Below are 19093 nucleotides of genomic sequence, written 5' to 3' on the forward strand. Positions count from 1 at the left end.
ATTCTGTTGTTTTTGGGTGGAATGTCCTATAAATATCAGTTAAGTCCATGTTGTTTAATGTGTCATTTAAAGCTTGTGCTTCCTTATTTATTTTCATTTTGGATGATCTGTCCATTGGTGAAAGTGGGGTGTTAAAGTCCCCTACTATGAATGTGTTCCTGTCGATTTCCCCTTTTATGGCTGTTAGTATTTGCCTTATGTATTGAGGTGCTTCTATGTTGGGTGCATAAATATTTACAATTCTTATATCTTCTTCTTGGATCGATCCCTTGATCATTATGTAGTGTCCTTCACTGTCTCTTCTAATAGTCTTTATTTTAAACTCTATTTTGTCTGATATTAGAATTGCTACTCCAGCTTTCTTTTGGTTTCCATTTGCGTGGAATATCTTTTTCCATCCCCTTACCTTCAGTCTCTATGTGTCTCTAGGTCTGAAATGGGTCTCTTGTAGACAGCATATATATGGGTCTTGTTTTTGTATCCATTCAGCCAATCTGTGTCTTCTGGTGGGAGCATTTAGTCCATTTACAGTTAAGGTAGTTATCGATACGTATGTTCCTATTCCCTTAATTGTTTTGGGTTCGTTATTGTAGGTCTTTTCCTTCTCTTGTGTTTCTTGCCTAGAGAAGTTCCTTTAGCATTTGTTGTAAAGCTGGTTTGGTGGTGCTGTACTCTCTCAGCTTTTGCTTGTCTGTAAAGATTTTAATTTCTCCATCATACCTGAATGAGATCCTTGCTGGGTAGAGTAATCTTTGTTGCAGGTTTTTCTCCTTCATCCCTTTATATATGTCGTGCCATTCCCTTCTGGCTTGCAGAGTTTCTGCTGAAAGATCAGCTGTTAACCATATGGGGATCCCCTTGTGTGTTATTTGTTGTTTTTCCCTTGCTGCTTTTAATATGTTTTCTTTGTATTTAATTTTTGATCGTTTGATTTATATGTGTCTTGGCATGTTTCTCCTTGGATTTATGCTGTATGGGACTCTCTGTGCTTCCTGGACTTGATTAATTATTTCCTTTCCCATATTAGGGAAGTTTTCAACTATAATCTCTTCAAATATTTTCTCAGTCCCTTTCTTTTTCTCTTCTTCTTCTGGGACCCCTATAATTTGAATGTTGGTGCGTTTAATGTTGTCCTAGAGGTCTCTGAGACTGTCCTCAGTTCTTTTCATTCTTTTTTCTTTATTCTGCTCTGCAGTAGTTATTTCCACTATTTTATCTTCCAGGTCACTTATCCGTTCTTCTGCCTCAGTTATTGTGCTATTGATCCCATCTAGAGTATTTTTAATTTCATTTATTGTGTTGTTCATCATTGTTTGTTTCATCTTTAGTTCTTCTAGGTCGTTGTTGAATATTTCTTGCATTTTGTCTATTCCCGAGATTTTGTATCATCTTTACTATTATTATTCTGAATTATTTTTCAGGTAGACTGCCTATTTCCTCTTCATTTGTTAGGTCTGGTGGGTTGTTAACTTGCTCCTACATTTCCTGTGTGTTTTTCTGTCTTCTCATTTTGCTTATCTTACTGTGATTGGGGTCTCCTTTTTGCAGGCTGCGAGTTCATAGTTCCCGTTGTTTTTGGTGTCTGTCCCCAGTGGCTAAGGTTGGTTCAGTGGGTTGTGTAGGCTTCCTGGTGGAGGGGACTAGTGCCTGTGTTCTGGTGTATGAGGCTGGATCTTGTCTTTCTGGTGCGGAGGTCCACATCTGGTGGTGTGTCTTGGGGTGTCTGGACTTATTATGATTTTAGGTAGCCTCTCTGCTAATGAGTGGGGTTTTGGTCCTGTCTTGCTAGTTGTTTGGCATAGGGTGTCCAGCACTGTAGCTTGCTGGTCGTTGAATGAAGCTGGGTGCTGGTGTTGAGATGGAGATCTCTGGGAGATTTTCGCCGTTTGATATTCTGTGGAGCTGCGAGTTCTCTTGTGGACCAGTGTCCTGAAGTTGGTTCTTCCACCTCAGAGGCACAGCACTGACTCCTGGCTGCAGCACCAAGAGCCTTTCATTCACACGGCTCAGAATAAAAGGGAGAAAACGTAGAAAGAAAGAATTAGTAGAAAAAGAAAGAAAGAAAGAGAGAGAGAGAGAGGGAGGGAGAGAGGGAGAGAGAGAGAGAGAGAAAGAAAGAAAGAAATTAGGGAGAGAGGTAGGCAGGGAGGGAGGAAGGAAGGAAGGAAAGAGGGAAGGAAGGAAAAAAAAGAAAGAAGATAAAGCAAAGTAAGATAAAATATAATAAAGTTATTAAAATAAAAAATTATTAAGGAAAAAAATTATAAAAAATAAACGTATGGATAGAACCCTAGGACAGATGGTGGAAGCAAAGCTATACGGACAGAATCTCACACAGAGGCATACAGAGGAAAAGGGGAAAAAATCATAAACCTTGCTCTCAAAGTCTACCTCCTCAATTTGGGATGATTCCTTGTCTATTCATGTATTCCACAGATGCAGGGTACATCAAGTTGATTGTGGAGCTTTAATCCGCTGCTTCTGAGGCTGCTGGGAGAGATATCCCTTTCTCTTCTTTGTTCTCACAGCTCCCAGGAACTCAGCTTTGGATTTGGCCCCGCCTCTCCGTGTAGGTCACCGGAGGGTGCCTGTTCAGCAGTATAGTCAGTTACCAGAAACCTGTACTTGTCAGAGTCTTTTCCATGAATTCCTTGAAGATGAAACCCTTTTATAGGAACATTTTTGCAAAAGCATCAGAGTACACCCAGAACCCTCTGTAAATGAGAAAAGACTTAAAAATGACCACTGTTAAAGATTTGATGAAAGTTCATAATAATGCAATTGACAAGGAAATTTAGTTATTTCTGAGATATACACTTTAAAGTAATAACTAGAATTATGACTTATAACATTATACCAGAACATATAAGATTTTTAGAAATTTTATATAATGTCTGAAACATTTATATTAACATAGTTCCATACAAATAACCCAAAGAAAGCTTAGTATTAATTGTTTTTTTTGTTTGGTTGTTTGTTTTTTTTATACTGCAGGTTCTCATAGTCATCAGTTTTATACACATCAGTGTATATATGTCAATCCCAATCGCCCAATTCAGCACACCACGATCCCCACCCCACCGCGGTTTTCCCGCCTTGGTGTCCATACATTTGTTCTCTACATCTGTGTCTCAACTTCTGCCCTGCAAACCAGTTCGTCTGTACCATTTTTCTAGGTTCCACATACATGCGTTAATATACGATATTTGTCTTTCTTTTTCTGACTTACTTCACTCGGTATGACAGTCTCTAGATCCATCCACGTCTCAACAAATGACTCAGTTTCGTTCCTTTTTATGGCCGAGTAATATTCCATTGAATATATGTAGCACAGCTTTTTTTCCATTCATCTGTCGATGGGCATTTAGGTTGCTTCCATGACCTGACTATTGTAAATAGAGCTGCAGTGAACATTGGGGAGCATGTGTCTTTTTGAATTATGGTTTCTCTGGGTATATGCCCAGTAGTGGGATTGCTGGATCATATGGTAATTCTATTTTTAGTTTTTTAAGAACCCTCCATACTGTTCTCCATAGTGGCTGGATCAATTTACATTCCCACCAACAGTGCAAGAGGGTTCCTGTTTCACCTCACCCTCTCCAGCATTTGTTGTTTGCAGATTTTCTGATGATGCCCATTCTAACTGGTGTGAGGTGATACCTCATTGTAGTGTTGATTTGCATTCCTCTAATAATTAGTGATGTTGAGCAGATTTTCATGTGCTTCTTGGCCATCTGTATGTCTTCTTTGGAGAAATGTCTATGTAGGTCTTCTGCCCATTTTTGGATTTGGTTGTTTGTTTCTGTAATATTGAGCTGCATGAGCTGTTTATATATTTTGAAGATTAATCCTTTGTCGGTTGTTTCATTTGCAAATATTTTCTCCCATTCTGAGGGTTGTCTTTTCGTCACGTTTATGGTTTCCTTTGCTGTGCAAAAGCTTTGAAGTTTCATTAGGTCCCATTTGTTTATTTTTGTTTTTATTTCCATTACTCTAGGAGGTGTGTCAAAAAAGATCTTGCTGTGATTTAGGTCAAAGAGTGTTCTTCCTATGTTTTCCTCTAAGAGTTTAATAGTGTCTGGCCTTATATTTAGGTCTTTAATCCATTTTGAGTTTATTTTTGTGTATGGTGTTAGGGAGTGTTCTAATTTCATTTTTTTACATGTAGCTGTCCAGTTTTCCCAGCACCACTTATTGAAGAGACTGTCTTTTCTCCACTGTATATTCTTGCCTCCTTTGCCATAGATTAGTTGACTATAGGTGGGTGGGTTTATCTCTGGGCTTTCTATCTTGTTCCGTTCATCTATGTTTCTGTTTTTGGCCAGTGCCGTATTGTCTTCATTACTGTAGCTTTCTAGTATAGTCTGAAGTCAGGGAGTCTCATTCCTTCAGCTCCGTTTTTTTCCCTCAAGACTGGTTTGGCTATTCCGGGTCTTTTGGGTCTCCATACAAATTGTAAGATTTTTTGTTCTAGTTTTGTAAAAAAATGCCATTGGTAATTTGATAGGGATTGCATTGAATCTGTAGATTGCTTTGGCTAATACAGTCATTTTCACAATATTGATTCCTCCAATCGAAAAAGTTGGTGTATCTCTCCATCTATTTGTATCATCTTTAATTTCTTTCATCAGTGTCTTATAGTTTTCTGCATACAGATCTTTTGTCTCCCTAGCTCGGTTTATTCCGAGGTATTTTATTCTTTTTGTTGCAGTGGTAAATGGGAGTGTTTCCTTAATTTCTCTTTCAGATTTTTCATCATTAGCGTGTAGGAATGCCAGAGATTTCTGTGCGTTAATTTTTATCCTGCAACTTTACCAAATTCATTGATTACCTCTAGTAGTTTTCTGGTGGCATCTTTAGGATTCTCTATGTATAGTATCATGTCATCTGCAAACAGTGACAGTTTTACTTCTTCTTTTCCAATTTGTATTCCTTTTATTTCTTTTTCTTCTCTGATTGCTGTGTCTAGGGCTTCCAAAACTATGCTGAATAATAGTGGTGAGAGTGGTCATCCTTGTCTTGTTCCTGATCTTAGAGGAAATGCTTTCACTTTTTCACCATTGAGAATGATGTTTGCTGTGGGTTTGTCGTATATGGCCTTAATTAAGTTGAGGTAGGTTCCCTTTATGCCCACTTTCTAGAGAGTTTTTATCATAAACGGGTGTTGAATTTTGTCAGAAGCTTTTTCTGCATCTGTTTAGATGATCATATGGTTTTTATTCTTCAACTTGTTAATATGGTGTATCACATTGATTTCATATACTGAAGAATCCTTGCATCCCTGGGATAAACCCCACTTGATCATGGTGTATGATCCTTTTATTGTGTTGTTGGATTCTGTTTGCTAGTATTTTGTTGAGGATTTTTGCTTCTATATTCATCAGTGATATTTGTTTGTAATTTTCTTTTTTTGTAGTATCTTTGTCTGGTTTTGGTATCAGGGTGATGGTGGCCTCATAGAATGAGTTTGGGAGTGTTCCTTCCTCTGCAATTTTTTGGAAGAGTTTGAGAAACATGGGTGTTACCTCTTCTCTAAATGTTTGATAGAATTCACCTGTGAAGCCTTCTCATCCTGGACTTTTGTTTGTTGGAAGATTTTTAATCACAGTTTCAATTTCATTACTTGTGACTGGTCTGTTCATATTTTCTATTTTTTCCTTGTTCAGTCTTTGAAGGTTATACCTTTCTAAGAATTTGTCCATTTCTTCCAGGTTGTCCATTTTATTGGCATAGAGTTGCTTGTAATAGTCTCTTAGGATGCTTTGTATTTCTGCAGTGTCTGTTGTAACTTCTTTTTCACTTCTACTTTTATGGATTTGAGTACTCTCCCTCTTTTTCTTGACGAGTCTGGCTAATGGTTTCTCAATTTCGTTTATCGTCTCAAACAACCAGCTTTTAGTTTTATTGATCCTTGCTATTGTTTTCATTGTTTCTGTTTCATTTCTTTCTGCCCTGATCTTAATGATTTCTTTCCTTCTACTAACTTCAGGCTTTGTTTGTTCTTCTTTTTTTAAGTGTAAGGTTAGATTTTTTATTTGTGTTGTTTCTTGTTTCTTGTGGTAGGCTTGTATAGCTATCAACTTCCCTCTTAGAACTGCTTTTGGTACACCCCGTAGGTTTTGGATCATCATGTTTTCATTGTAATTTGTCTCTAGTTTTTTTTTAATTTCCTCTTTGAGTTTTTCAGTGATCTCTTGGTTATTTAGTAATGTATTGTTTAGCCTCCATTTGTTTGTGTTTTCTACGTTTTTTCTCCTGTAGTTGATTTCTAATCTTATAGTGTTGTATTCAGAAGAGATGCTTGATATGGTTTCATTTTTCTTAAATTTACTGAGGCTTGATTTGTGACCCAAGATGTGATCTCTCCTGGAGAATGTTCCATGTGCAGTTGAGAAGAAAGTGTCATCTGCAGTTTTTTGGATGGAATGTCCTATAAATATCAATTAAGTCTCTCTGGTCTACTGTGTCATTTAAAACTTGTGTTTCCTTATTAATTTTCCGTTTGGATGATCTGTCCATTGGTGTAAGTGAGGTGTTAAAATCCCCCACTATTATTGTGTTAGTATTGATTTCATCTTTTATAGCTGTTAGCAGTTGCCTTATGTTTTGAAGTGCTCCTATGTTGGGTGCATATATATTCATAATTGTTATATCTTCTTCTTGGATTGATCCCTTGAACATTATGTAGTGTCCTTCCTTGTCTCTTGTAACATTCTTTATTTTAAAGTCTATTTTATCTGATATGAGTATTGCTACTCCATCTTCCTTTTGGTTTGTTTTTTGTATGGAATATCTTTTTCCATCCCCTCACTTTCAATCTGTATGTGTCCGTAGGTCTGAAGTGGGTCTCTTGTAGACAACATATATATGGGTCTTGTCTTTGTATCCATTCAGCGAGCCTATGTCTTTTGGTTGGAGCATTTAATCCATTCACATTTGAGATAATTATCGATATGTATGTTCCTGTTACCATTTTCTAATTGTTATGGGTTTGTTTCTGTGGGTCCTTTTCTTCTCTTGTGTTTCCCACTTGGAGAAGTTCCTTTAGAATTTGTTGTGTAGCTGGTTTGGTGGTGCTGAATTCTCTTAGCTTTAGCTTGTTTATAAAGCTTTTGATTTGTCCTTCAAAACTGAATGTGATCCTTGCCAGGTAGAGTAATCTTGGTTGTAGGTTCTTCCCTTTCATCACTTTAAATATATCATGCCACTCCTTTCTGGCTTGTAATGCTTCTGCTGAGAAATCACCTGTTAACCTTATGGGAGTTCCCTTGTATGTTATTTGTAGTTTTTCCCTTGTTGTTTTCAGTAGTTTTTCTTTTTAATTTTTGTCAATTTGTTTACTGTGTGTCGCGGTGTGTTTCTCTTTGGGTTTATCCTGCCTGGGACTCTCTGTGCTTCCTGGACTTGTGTGGCTATTTCCCTTCCCATGTTAGGGAAGTTTTCAACTATGCTCTCTTCAAATATTTTCTTGGGTCCTTTCTCTCTCTTTTCTACTTCTGGGATCCCTATAATTGAATGTTGTTGTGTGTAATGTCATCCCTGAGGTCTCTTAGGCTGTCTTCATTTCTTTTCATTCTTTTTTCTTTATTCTGTTCTGCAGCAGTGAATTCCACCATTCTGTCTTCCAGGTCACTTATCTGCGTTTCTGCCTCAGGTACTCTGCTATTGCTTTTAGTGTATTTTTCATTTCAGTTACTGTATTGTTTGTCTCTGTTTGTTTGTTCTTTAATTCTTCAAGGTGTTTGTTCTTTATTTCTACCAGGTGTTTGTTAAACATTTCTTGCATCTTCTCAATCTTTGCCTCCATTCTTTTTCCAGGGTCTTGGATCATCTTCACTATCATTATTCTGAATTCATTTTCTGGAAGGTTGCCTATCTCCACTTCATTTAGTTGTTTTTCTGGGGTGTTATCTTGTTCCTTCATCTGGTACAAAATCCTCTGCCTTTTCATTTTGTCTGTCTTCCTGTGAATGTGGTTTTTGTTCCACAGGCTGCAGGATTGTAGTTCTTCTTGCTTCTGCTGTCTGCCCTCTGGTGGATGAGGCTATCTAAGAGGCTTGTGCAAGCTTCCTGATGGGAGAGACTGGTGATCTCGGTAGAGCTGGGTGTTGCTCTGGAGGGCAGAGCTCAGTAAAACTTTAATCCGATTTTCTGCTGATGGGTGGTGCTACGTTCCCTCCCTGTTTGTTGTTCGGCCTGAGGCGACCCAACACTGGAGCCTACCTGGCTGTTTGGTGGGGCTAATGGCAGACTCTGGGAGGGCTCACGCCCTCCCAGGACTACTTCCCAGAACTTCTGCTGCCAGTATCCTCTCCGCCCCACCGCCTCTGCAGGAGACCTTCCAACACTAGCAGGTATGTCTGGTTCAGTCTCCTATGGGGTCACTGCTCCTTCCCCTGGGTTCTAATACGCACACTACTTTGTGTGTGCCCTCCAAGAGTGGAGTCTCTATTTCCCCTAGTCCTGTCAAAGTCCTGCAATCAAATCCCTCTAGCCTTCAAAGTCTGATTCTCTAGGAATTCCTCCTCCTGTTGCCAGACCTCCAGGTTGGGAAGCCTGACGTGGGGCTCAGAACCTTCACTCCAGTGGGTGGACTTCTGTGGTATAAGTGTTCTCCAGTTTGTGGGTCACCCACCCAGCAATTATGGGATTTTATTTTATTGTGATTGCGCCCCTCCTACAATCTCACTGTGGCTTCTCCTTTGTCTTTGGATGTGGGGTATCTTTTTTGGTGAGTTCCAGTGTCTTCCTGTCGATGATTGTTCAGCAGTTAGTTGTGATTCTGGTGCTCTCACAAGAGGGAGTGAGCGCACGTCCTTCTACTCTACCATCTTGAACCAGTCTCCTCCTTGTTTCTTATGGCTGAATGATATTCCATTATACACACATATAAACACACACACACACATACACATGCATACACACACAGATGCAGGTGTGCACACACATACCCCACATCTTTTTTATCCATTCATCTGTTGACAGACACTTAGATTGTTTCTGTACATTGTGAATGATGCTGCAGTAAATATAGGAGTGCATATATTTCTTTGATATCCTGTTTTTATTTCCTTTGGATATATACCCAGAAGTGAAATTGCTGGATCATATGGTAGTTCTAATTTAATTTTTTGAGTAACCTCCATACTTACTATTTTCCATAGTGGCTGAACCAACTTGCGTTCCCCCCAACAGCGTGCAAGGTTTGCTTTTATCCATGTCCTCACCCATACTTATCTTTTTTATGATAAGCGTTCTGACAGATATGTGGTGATATTGCACTGTGGTTTTGACTTGCATTTCCCTGTTGATTAGTGATGTTGAGCATCCTTTCATGTACCTGTTGGCCGTTTGTATGTTCTCTTTGTAAAAAATGTCTATTCATTTCCTTTGTCCATTTTTTAATTGAATTATTTGGTTTTTTATTATTGAATTGTGTATGTTCTTTATATATTTGGGATATAAACTTCTCATTATTTATGTGGTTTGCAAATATTTTCTCCCATTCTCTAGATTGCTTTTACATCTTTTTGATTATTTCTTTTGTTGTGTAGAAGCTTTCTATTTATTTATTTATTTATAAACATCTTTATTGGAGTATAATTGCTTTACAATGGTGTGTTAGTTTCTGCTTTATAACAAAGTGAATCAGTTATACATATACATATGTTGCCATATCCCTTCCCTCTTGCATCTCCCTCCCTCCCAACCTCCCTATCCCACCCCTCTAGGTGGTCACAAAGCACCGAGCTGATCTCCCTGTGTTACGCGGCTGCTTCCCACTAGCTATCTATTTTACATTTGGTAGTATATATAAGTCCATGCCACTCTCTCATTTCGTCCCAGCTTACCCTTCCCCCTCCCTGTGTCCTCAAGTCCCTTCTCTACTCAGAAACTTTTTAGTTTGATGTAGTCCCCCTTATTGATTTTTGCTTTTGTGCTTATACCTTTGGTGTCATCTAAAAAATCATTGTCAAGACCAATGTGAAGGAGGAGTTTTGTGATATCCAGTCTTAATGTTTAATCCATTTTGAGTTAATTTTTGTGTGTGGTGTAAGGTGTCCAATTTTATTGTTCTGTATGTGATTATCCAGTTTCCCCAAAACTGTTTGTTGAAGAGACGATATCATTTTCCCATTGAGTGTTCCTGGCTCCTTTATCAAATATTAATTGACTGTAAATGCAGGGGTTTATTTCTGGGCTCTATTCTGTTTCATTGGTCTATGTGTCTACTTTTATGCCTGTATCATACTATTTTAATTACTATACCTTTGTAATATAGTTTGAAATTAGGAAGTGTAATGCCTTCAGCTTTGTTTTTCTTTCTCATAATAGCTTTGTCTATTTAGGGTCTTTGGGATTCCATACAAATTTTAGTATTTTTTTTATTTCTGTGAAAAATGCCATTGGAATTTTTATATGGATTGCATTGTATCTATAGATGACTTTGGGTAGTGTAGACATTTTAACAATATTAATTCTTCTGATCCATGAACATGGGGCTATCTTTCCATTTGTTTTTGTCTTAAATTTCTGTCATCAAAGTATTGTAGTGTTCATTGTACAGATCTTTCACCTCTTTGGTTAAATTTATTCTTAAGTCTTTTATTGCTTTTAATGCTGTTGTGAATGGGATAGTTTTCTTTATTTCTTTTTTAGATGTTTTGTTGTTAGTGTACGGAAAACACAACTGATTTCTGTATGTCGATTTTATATCCTGTAACTTTACTGAATTTGTTGATTAGTTCCAACAGTTTTTTGGTTGAGTCTTTAGGGTTTTCTGTATATGAGATCATATCATCTTCAAATAATGACAATTTTACTTCTTCATTTCTGATTTGGATGCCTTTTATTTCTTTATCTTTCCCAATTGCTTTAGCTAGGACTTCCAGTACTACGTTGAATAAGAGTGGTGAGAGTGAGCACCCTTGTCTTGCCTTAATCTTGCAGGAAAACTTTCAATTTTTCACCACTGAGTAGAATGTTAGCTATGGGTTTGTTGTTTATGGCCTTTATTATGTTGAGGTATGTTCCTTCTATACCAAATTTGTTGAGGGTTTTTAATCATGAAAGTATGAATGCAGCCTCCATCTCAAGTGTCTCTGGGACAATATGGGAGACCAGAAAAACCCTCAGAGGCGGAATAAAAAATGTTATTGTTTTTTCTGTTCTGCTGAACATATTTAAAATGATATCATGTTCATTGATATGATACCGGGGTAGAGGGAGAAGAAATATACACATTTATAATGCTGAAGTTGTACTTTCCTTCTTTGTTCCTCAAAGGCAGCCCTGGAGGCATTAGATGAACTGGACCTGTTTGGTGTGAAAGGTGGTCCCCAGTCAGTTATCCATGTCCTAGCTGATGAAGTGCAACACTGCCAGGTAAGAGAATAATGGACAACGTTATAGAAAAATGTATTTTTACTCAGACTCAAATTTAGCATGAGCTTTAGAAAAAGCAGAACTGAATGAGAGTACATAATCTGATTTATTACCATGTACCAAAAATGTCTTATCAAGCATCCTATAGAGATAAGCCTGATACAGCATGAGCTATAACAGAGATCATAGTGCTGTTCTCTCACCCAGGGTTATAAAGTGATCCTATCACAGTATGTGGAATTCTCCACTATTATCGTATCAAGGGTATATGGGCTCTGCTCCTGAGTATCTCCTTTTCTAAATATCCCAAGAGAACAAGAGGTGACCGATTTTGAGTGTTCTTCTTGATAGTGGCTCTGAAACTTTCTCTTGTCCCTGGTTGGCCCTCGGGTTAGATGTTTGGAGATTAGACTGTTTAAGTGGTAAATGCGTATCTTCAGTTTTGTTTAGGATTGTTCTCTGTATTGAAAGAGTAAGGTTCTTGTCATTCACAAGATGGCCTTTCTTGTCTTCTTCAAACCTTGATTAGATACCCATGGTGTTCTAGTGAATACAGTCTCACCTTCTAATTTTAAAAATGCAAAATTTTCCGTGGAAAAGATAAATTTCAGGGATATAGGAGCTAAGCCTTCCACATCTTGCTTCCCAGCAGCTACATTTTATCTTTATGCTTAGATAGTTGCTAATGGAGCAACAGCATTATGGGTGGGATAATGATGTTAGAGTATTCTTTATCCATTAGCAACTGCTTAAGAATCAGGATTAGGAGGCACTGAGAGCAGGATTAAGACAAGGGATGATTTATAGAAGTAGTCTTCTAAGCTTTCACTATTAAATCATTTTTAGATTTTCAACTGAATGATCCTCTTCAACATACATCTTTTGAAACTAAAGCTAATAACTTTATAATCCTGAGTTATTTACTAATGTGCCACATTTGACTTCCTTTCTTTTAGTCTATCCTTAATTCGATACTACCCCGGGCTTCAACATCCAAAGAGGTTGATGCTAGTCTACTTTCAGTTATTTCCTTCCCAGCCTTTGCAGTAGAGGATAATCAGTTGATGGAGCTCACAAAACAGGAAATCATCACTAAGCTTCAGGTATGTCCATATGTGCCTTTCTTTTCTTTAAGCTCTAACTTTAGGGCTAAATTAGTATCTTTGTGAGTCTTGAATATGACCTATGTTGGTGATTTAACCAAGTGATCAGGGTTAACATCACCAGTAATAAGATGTACTGACATCATGTACGCCCTGGTAAGGTGCACTGAGAAGCACACAGCACCTCCGTGATGTCCTTCCCAGGAATGCGGTACCTCAATCTAATCATGAGAAAACATCAGACAAAACCAAATCAAGAGGCATCCTACAAAGTAACTGACAAACACTCTGCAAAAATGTCAAGATGTTGAAAAACAGGGAAGGACTGAGGAACCATCACAGATTAGAAGAGACTAAGGAGACCTGCCAGCTAAATGCAGTGGTATCCTAAATTGGATACTGGAACAGAAACAAAGCATTAGTGGAAAAACTGGTGAAATCCAAATAAGTTCTATACTTTGGTTAATAGTGTTGTACCAAGGTTAATTTTTTGGTTTTGGTAAATTTTCTGTGGTTATTTAAGATGTTGATATTAGGGGACAGTGGTTGAAGGATATACAGGGACTCTGTACTGTTTGGGGAACTCTTCTGTAAGTCTCAGATTATCTCAAAAATTTTAAACTGTGTTTTCTTTTTTTAAAAAACTGTGGTCTCTTATGAATTGTGTGAGCAGGACCGCATAGATTAGTAATTGGGCTGTCACAGACTTATCCTATGGTGGAAAGCCATGGAGAAGATAAAATAAAAACACTGCTTTAGGGAAGAGCCTGCAACTTAGCCCTCGCTTGAAATCACATTGCTGAAATCACTTTCTGCTGCTGGACTGATTTCAGGGTTTTTTTAAATTATTTTTTAAGTATCATGTCTCTATTGATGATAGGTTGGCACATGTAGCTGTGCAAAGGATACATTTCTGATTAATTATATTGCTGTACCAATGTTCATTCTTCTGGCTTGTTTCCTCTGCATTCCCAGGGTCGTTATGGTTGCTGTCGCTTTCTACGAGATGGATATAAAACTCCTAAAGAGGTAGGTTTGTTTTCCCCAAAATGAGTCCAAGGTAGGATGGTCACTACTGCAGCCTCATTCAGAGAAAATACCTCATTCAGAGAAAATACTTACCTCATTGATGGTACTTCAAATAATCACTAAATAGGATAACAATAACTGATGTTTGCTACCTTTGTTAGGATTAGTTGCCAGGTTTTGCTTGTGAGCCTTCTGGATTAAATAAAATAGAGGAAGGTGTAGTCCTTCCACCTCTTGAAGTTGGTTAGTTTCAGGAAAGAGCTACTGATGGATGCTTAAGTCAGTGGACGAAAATTTCGGCAGAAACAGATTATTTACATAGTCTCAAAATATTCCCCCCTAAATATTTAATTATTACAAAGGGAAAAATCTGTCAGTAGATCCTTTTGGATCCCTTCCACCTTTTGCAGTTGGTTAGTTCTAAACAGTACTTGATCTTGAAAAGTTAACTTCCTTTCGTTCCACTTGTCAAAAGTTCTCCTTGGAAATATCAGTGGAGAAAATTTAGTATTATTAAAAGGGAATGAATGGTTGGTAACCACTTTCATTGGCAATGTAAATATAATAATAAGGCTCAGGTTTGCTGGTTGAGAGCCATTATAATTTTTTTTAATTACTGAGCTCAAACTCTTCTGGTTTACTTCCTGTCTTCCATTTTATTCTTTAAGCCTTTTGACTTCTGCCCCTACCAATCTATTAAAATTGTACTCTGAAATATCATCATAATCTCCTAAGTAAGCAATCCAGTAGCCTTTTCTCAGTCCTTATTCTCCTTGACTTCTCTGTAGTACATCACTATTACCTACCCCTACATTTTCTTGAAATTCTTTTCCTATTTTAACTTCCACAACTCTACACCATCTTAATTTTTCTCCTCTTTCTGTCCTCCCTCACCAAATTCAGGGTTTACCAGGTTTCTGTTCTTGGGCTGCTTGTTCATTATATATAGGTACTACATCCATAATTTGTGATTCGTGTGTCACCTCTATAAGGATGATTCCCAAACCCTCATCTCTTGCTGTCCTTCTGAACATTTCTATTTGTATGTTCTGCTGCTACCTCAAACTTAACAAGTACAAAACCAAACTCAGGCTTATTACAAATTAGTCTCACTTCCTCATATACCTGCCTGTAGTACCATTATTATACCAGTTCTGCTGGTTAGAATCACATGACAAAAGTACTTGCTAAAGGAGGGGAGTGTGTATGTGCTCTGCCTTCTCTGAAACAAACTATCAGTGGTGAAAGGCTGTGTTGTAATACCTCTGAACTAAAGATATAGTCTGACCTTGGAGTGATAAGACAGACTTTGTTTATTGTGTTTTTACCAGGATCCCAATCGTCTGTACTATGAACCAGCTGAGCTGAAGTTATTTGAAAACATTGAGTGTGAATGGCCATTGTTCTGGACATACTTTATCCTTGATGGGGTATTTAGTGGGAATGCAGAACAGGTAATGCACTGGGGAAAGAGCTTCTTAGCAGATTGTTATTATGTCTTCCTCTTTCAGTTAATGACTGTGCTGACCCTGTATCCAAATGGAAGTCTTCCCTAATAGGGAAGAGACAGAGTTATCTTCTAGAGACTAGTAGTTGAGGGCACATGTTAAAGAGTTAGAAGACCTGGATATTGCTATCACTCAGACTTGACTTTTAATAAATATAGAAAGCAGAAGAGCAAGTCCTGTATACTTGCCTTAATCATCAGAGGTACTTGAACTTACCTCCTGACTTTGTATGTCTTTTTTTTTTTTAATAAATCTTGGAAATGATATTCTGACTTTAGCAAAAACAAACAAAAAACAAAACAACCACCCACTTATACCCTTTCCTCACCCCCCCCAAAATACAGTCATCATTGCTTTTTGAGCTACATGAATAAAGTAGTTTAGAAACCGTTGTTGGAAAACAGTGAGACTGAACAATTTAATCAAGTTAGTTTAATGTCAGGCATTCTGCAAATTGGCTATGTTCTAAACTTGGACATAAATCCAACACATTTGGAAGTCGTTTATACTTGGCTACATAAATACAGTTTTGTGTAATTTGAATACTTTGGCCAATAGTAATCTGTAACTGCCAATATGAGTTTAAATAATAGGGTTACACCAAAGTTTCAGGGGCACAAAGTGCTGTTTTACTCTAAGCTTTATATAGAGTATCCTTATTTGAGCAAGAAATAAGATAAGCAATAATAGAGATACCTGCCCTATTTTGAGCACCCTATTTTTTTAAACCAAACTTTTAAAAAATATTATTTATTTATTTATTCATTTTGGCTGCTCTGGGTCTTAGTTGCGGCATGCAGGATCTTCGTTGTGGCATGTTTAGTTGGTGGCATGTGGGCTTCTTAGTTGCGGCATGTGGTCTTCGGCATGCAGATTCTTGGTTGCGTCATGCGTGTGGGATCTAGTTCCCCGACCAGAGATCGAACCTGGGGCCTCTGCATTGGGAGCACAGAGTCTTACCCACTGGGCCACCAGGGAAGTCCCTTGACCACCCTATTTTGATTCTACCATTTTTCTCAGTCCTTCTCAAATTCCACAAAATTGTTTCTCAAAAACCGTGCTTGCTCAAAGAAAGATTTATTTATTAAATGTGCCAACTAAGTACAAAGCATATTCAGGTGTTTTGAACTCTCAGGGGAAAAAAAGGAGCTGGAAGGCCTGGATTCTTTTTTATTCTTTTTTTTTTTCCTGGCTTTGCTGCTGACCACTGAGTAGTCCAAGTACTGTCATTGACTTCTTCAGTTTCTCTGTACAGGCATACCTCAGAGATATGCAGGTTCAGTTCCAGAGCAGCACAAATATTGCAAATATCTCAATAAAGCAAGTCATATGAAATTTTTTGGTTTCCCAGTGCATGTAAAAGTTATGTTTACACTACATTCTGTTAAGTGTGCAATAGCAGTATGTCTAAAAAAACAGTGCACATACCTTAGTTAAAAATATTTTATTGCTGAAAAATGCTAACCATCATCTGAGCCTTCCATGGGTCATAATCTTTTTGCTGGTACATTCTTTGAAATACTTCGAGAATTCCCAGAAATGTGACACAGAGACACAAAATGAGCAAATGCTGTTGGAACAATGATGCCAGTAGACTTGCTCAACACAGGGTTGCTGCAAACCTTCAATTTGTAAAACAAAAACAAAAACAAACAAACAAAAAGCAGTATCTGTGAAGCACAATAAAGCAAAGTGCAATAAAACAAGGTATGCCTGTACATATGATGAGAATAGTTTTTCTTTCTTCATTGAAGAAGTGGATAGCCCTAAAATTCTTTGAATTTCACAGATGAAGACATATGGTAAGTGCATGGTACAGTCAGTTTGGCTATAATGAGACACATAGGTGTTCCCTAAAAATCACCATGCTCTGCATACTTGAGAAGTAAAAACTATAGGGCTTATGGGAAAATGTGGTTGGGGAAAACACTTAAAAAGTTTGTCAGAAATACATACAAAATGAAAGGAACCTAATAAAAACAGTACCACAGATAGGCATTAATGGCTTTAACACATTCATTCATTCCTCTTTCAAAAATTATATTCTGAGAAAATTATTTCAAGGGTGGCATACATTTAGATACAATGCTGCTCATCACTGTTACATTCATACAAATTAAGTCTGGTGGTAATTTAAATGTTCAACGAGAACGAAATGTTAAATTAGAGATCATGTGTATAAAATAATGTGCTGCTATTAAAATGTGTATTAAAATTTAATATCATTGTTAAAAATTTGGATTAACTGTTGTTTTATACTTCAAATATAATTTTATTTTAGTGTTTGGTTTTCTCATAATTGAAAAAAAACAGTACCACAGCTTTATACGTGTTAAATGGTTAAGAAATATATAAATACCACAAAGATATGGCACTTGTACCTTGAAAAACACCTGAAGTTTTCTTGTGGATATGTGCAACCATGTTCCTACCACCTCACTTGCAGGGCTCCCGTGCTCACCACCCTACATGCCAGAGGAAGAGAGGAAAAGAGAGAGAGAATAAGAGAAAAGAAAAAAAAAGAATATCAAACAGAGAGGAAAAATTAAAAAAATAGGGCAAGGAGGGAATAGAAGGGGAAATTAAATAGAAGGGAAGGCACAGAGCCATGCAGCCAAGTCGGCCATGAGAAGGGAGCAGCTCGGGAGTGGTAGGAGAGTTATCTGAAATTGGATGGAAATGGGTTGTGGTTCATGGTTCTGAGGTGTGTATGTGTGTGTGTTGTGTATTCTTACACGACTCAGTTCAGCTGAGTGCCTTCTCAGGTTGAAATTGTGCATAAGCAGATGTGAAATTCATGTTATGCTCAAATTGTTCTGTAATATATCAAATGCATTGGAACAAATTTGTGTTTTCAAAACAACTATCATAGCAGAACTGACTATATCATTTTTCCAGCATAAATTATAGTGCGCTTTTTTTTGCTTTTTATTTATTACTAATCTACAGCAAATTGTTAAGCAAAAAAATGTAAACTTGATCATAATAGAAACTTAATTTGACAGGGAAAATACAGTTTTAAAAGCAATTACATGTAAAGTCAAGAAGCTGTACTCAGTGTAGTACACAGTGGGTAGAAGCATGTACGTGGAGGCAGGCTGACTTGGGTTCAAATCTGGGCTCATCCTTGCACTCGTTGTATGATCTTTCAGAAGCTCATAACCTCCTTGAGCCTTAATTTCCCTGTAAAAAGGCTTTAATTACAGACACCTGGATGGTTATTAAAATTAAATTTATTCATCAGCAGAACAGGAATAAAGATGCAGATGTAGAGAATGGACTTGAGGACATGGGGAGGGGGAAGGGTAAGCTGGGATGAAGTGAGAGAGTGGCATTGACATATATACACTACCAAATGTAAACTAGATAGCTAGTGAGAGGCAGCCACATAGCACAGGGAGATCAGCTCCGTGCTTTGTGACCACCTAGAAGGGTGTGATAGGGAGGGTGGGAGGGACACGCAAGAGGGAGAGGATATGAGGATATATGTATACATATAGCTGATTCACTTTGTTATATAACAGAAACTAACACAACATTGTAAAGCAATTATACTCCAATAAAGATGTTAAAAAAAATTAAATGCGTTAAAAGTATGCAAAACTCCTAGCATAATATCTGGCCTCCATCAGCATTTAGTAAATACTACTTCCCTTTCTTTCCTTTCACTAGGTGAATATACCCCTTTGCAATAGGACCTTCTTTGGCTACAACCCTCCCCTAGATCCCCAAAGGGAACTCTATGAATTTTGTTCGCCTTTTCTTTTCTCTACAGGTTCAAGAATACAGAGAGGCTCTTGAAGCAGTCCTCATCAAAGGCAAAAATGGAGTCCCACTTCTGCCGGAGCTGTACAGTGTTCCTCCTGACAGGGTAAGCTGGACGGTGCCATAACATGGAGCTGGGAGAAGAGGAGCAGCACCTCAAAAGGACTGCCTTATTTGAGTCAAATAACTTTTAATCTTCTGATTTTAATGTTCTAAAGTCTTTCTTTAGGTATAGAACAATTAAAATATGATTTTATTCCTTTGAAAGTATATTTATAAAGCCGACTCAGTTATGGCACTGTT

At 37.6% G+C, this 19093-nt stretch overlaps 1 protein-coding gene across 5 annotated transcripts in view; it reads left to right on the forward strand.

The window, feature by feature from the left end:
• PHKA1 (phosphorylase kinase regulatory subunit alpha 1) overlaps nt 1-19093 on the forward strand; it is a 139588-nt gene that overhangs the window by 31149 nt on the left and 89346 nt on the right. For all 5 annotated transcript variants that reach the window (XM_007467452.1, XM_007467453.1, XM_007467455.1 and 2 more), the window contains exons 7-11: nt 11287-11385; nt 12342-12488; nt 13464-13517; nt 14849-14971; nt 18801-18896. In XM_007467452.1, coding sequence (XP_007467514.1) covers nt 11287-11385; nt 12342-12488; nt 13464-13517; nt 14849-14971; nt 18801-18896 — 519 coding nt within the window. The remainder of the gene's footprint in view (nt 1-11286; nt 11386-12341; nt 12489-13463; nt 13518-14848; nt 14972-18800; nt 18897-19093) is intronic.

This window comes from Lipotes vexillifer, unplaced genomic scaffold (assembly GCF_000442215.2).
Source record: "Lipotes vexillifer unplaced genomic scaffold, Lipotes_vexillifer_v1.1 scaffold142, whole genome shotgun sequence".
Taxonomy (NCBI): Eukaryota; Metazoa; Chordata; class Mammalia; order Artiodactyla; family Lipotidae; genus Lipotes; species Lipotes vexillifer.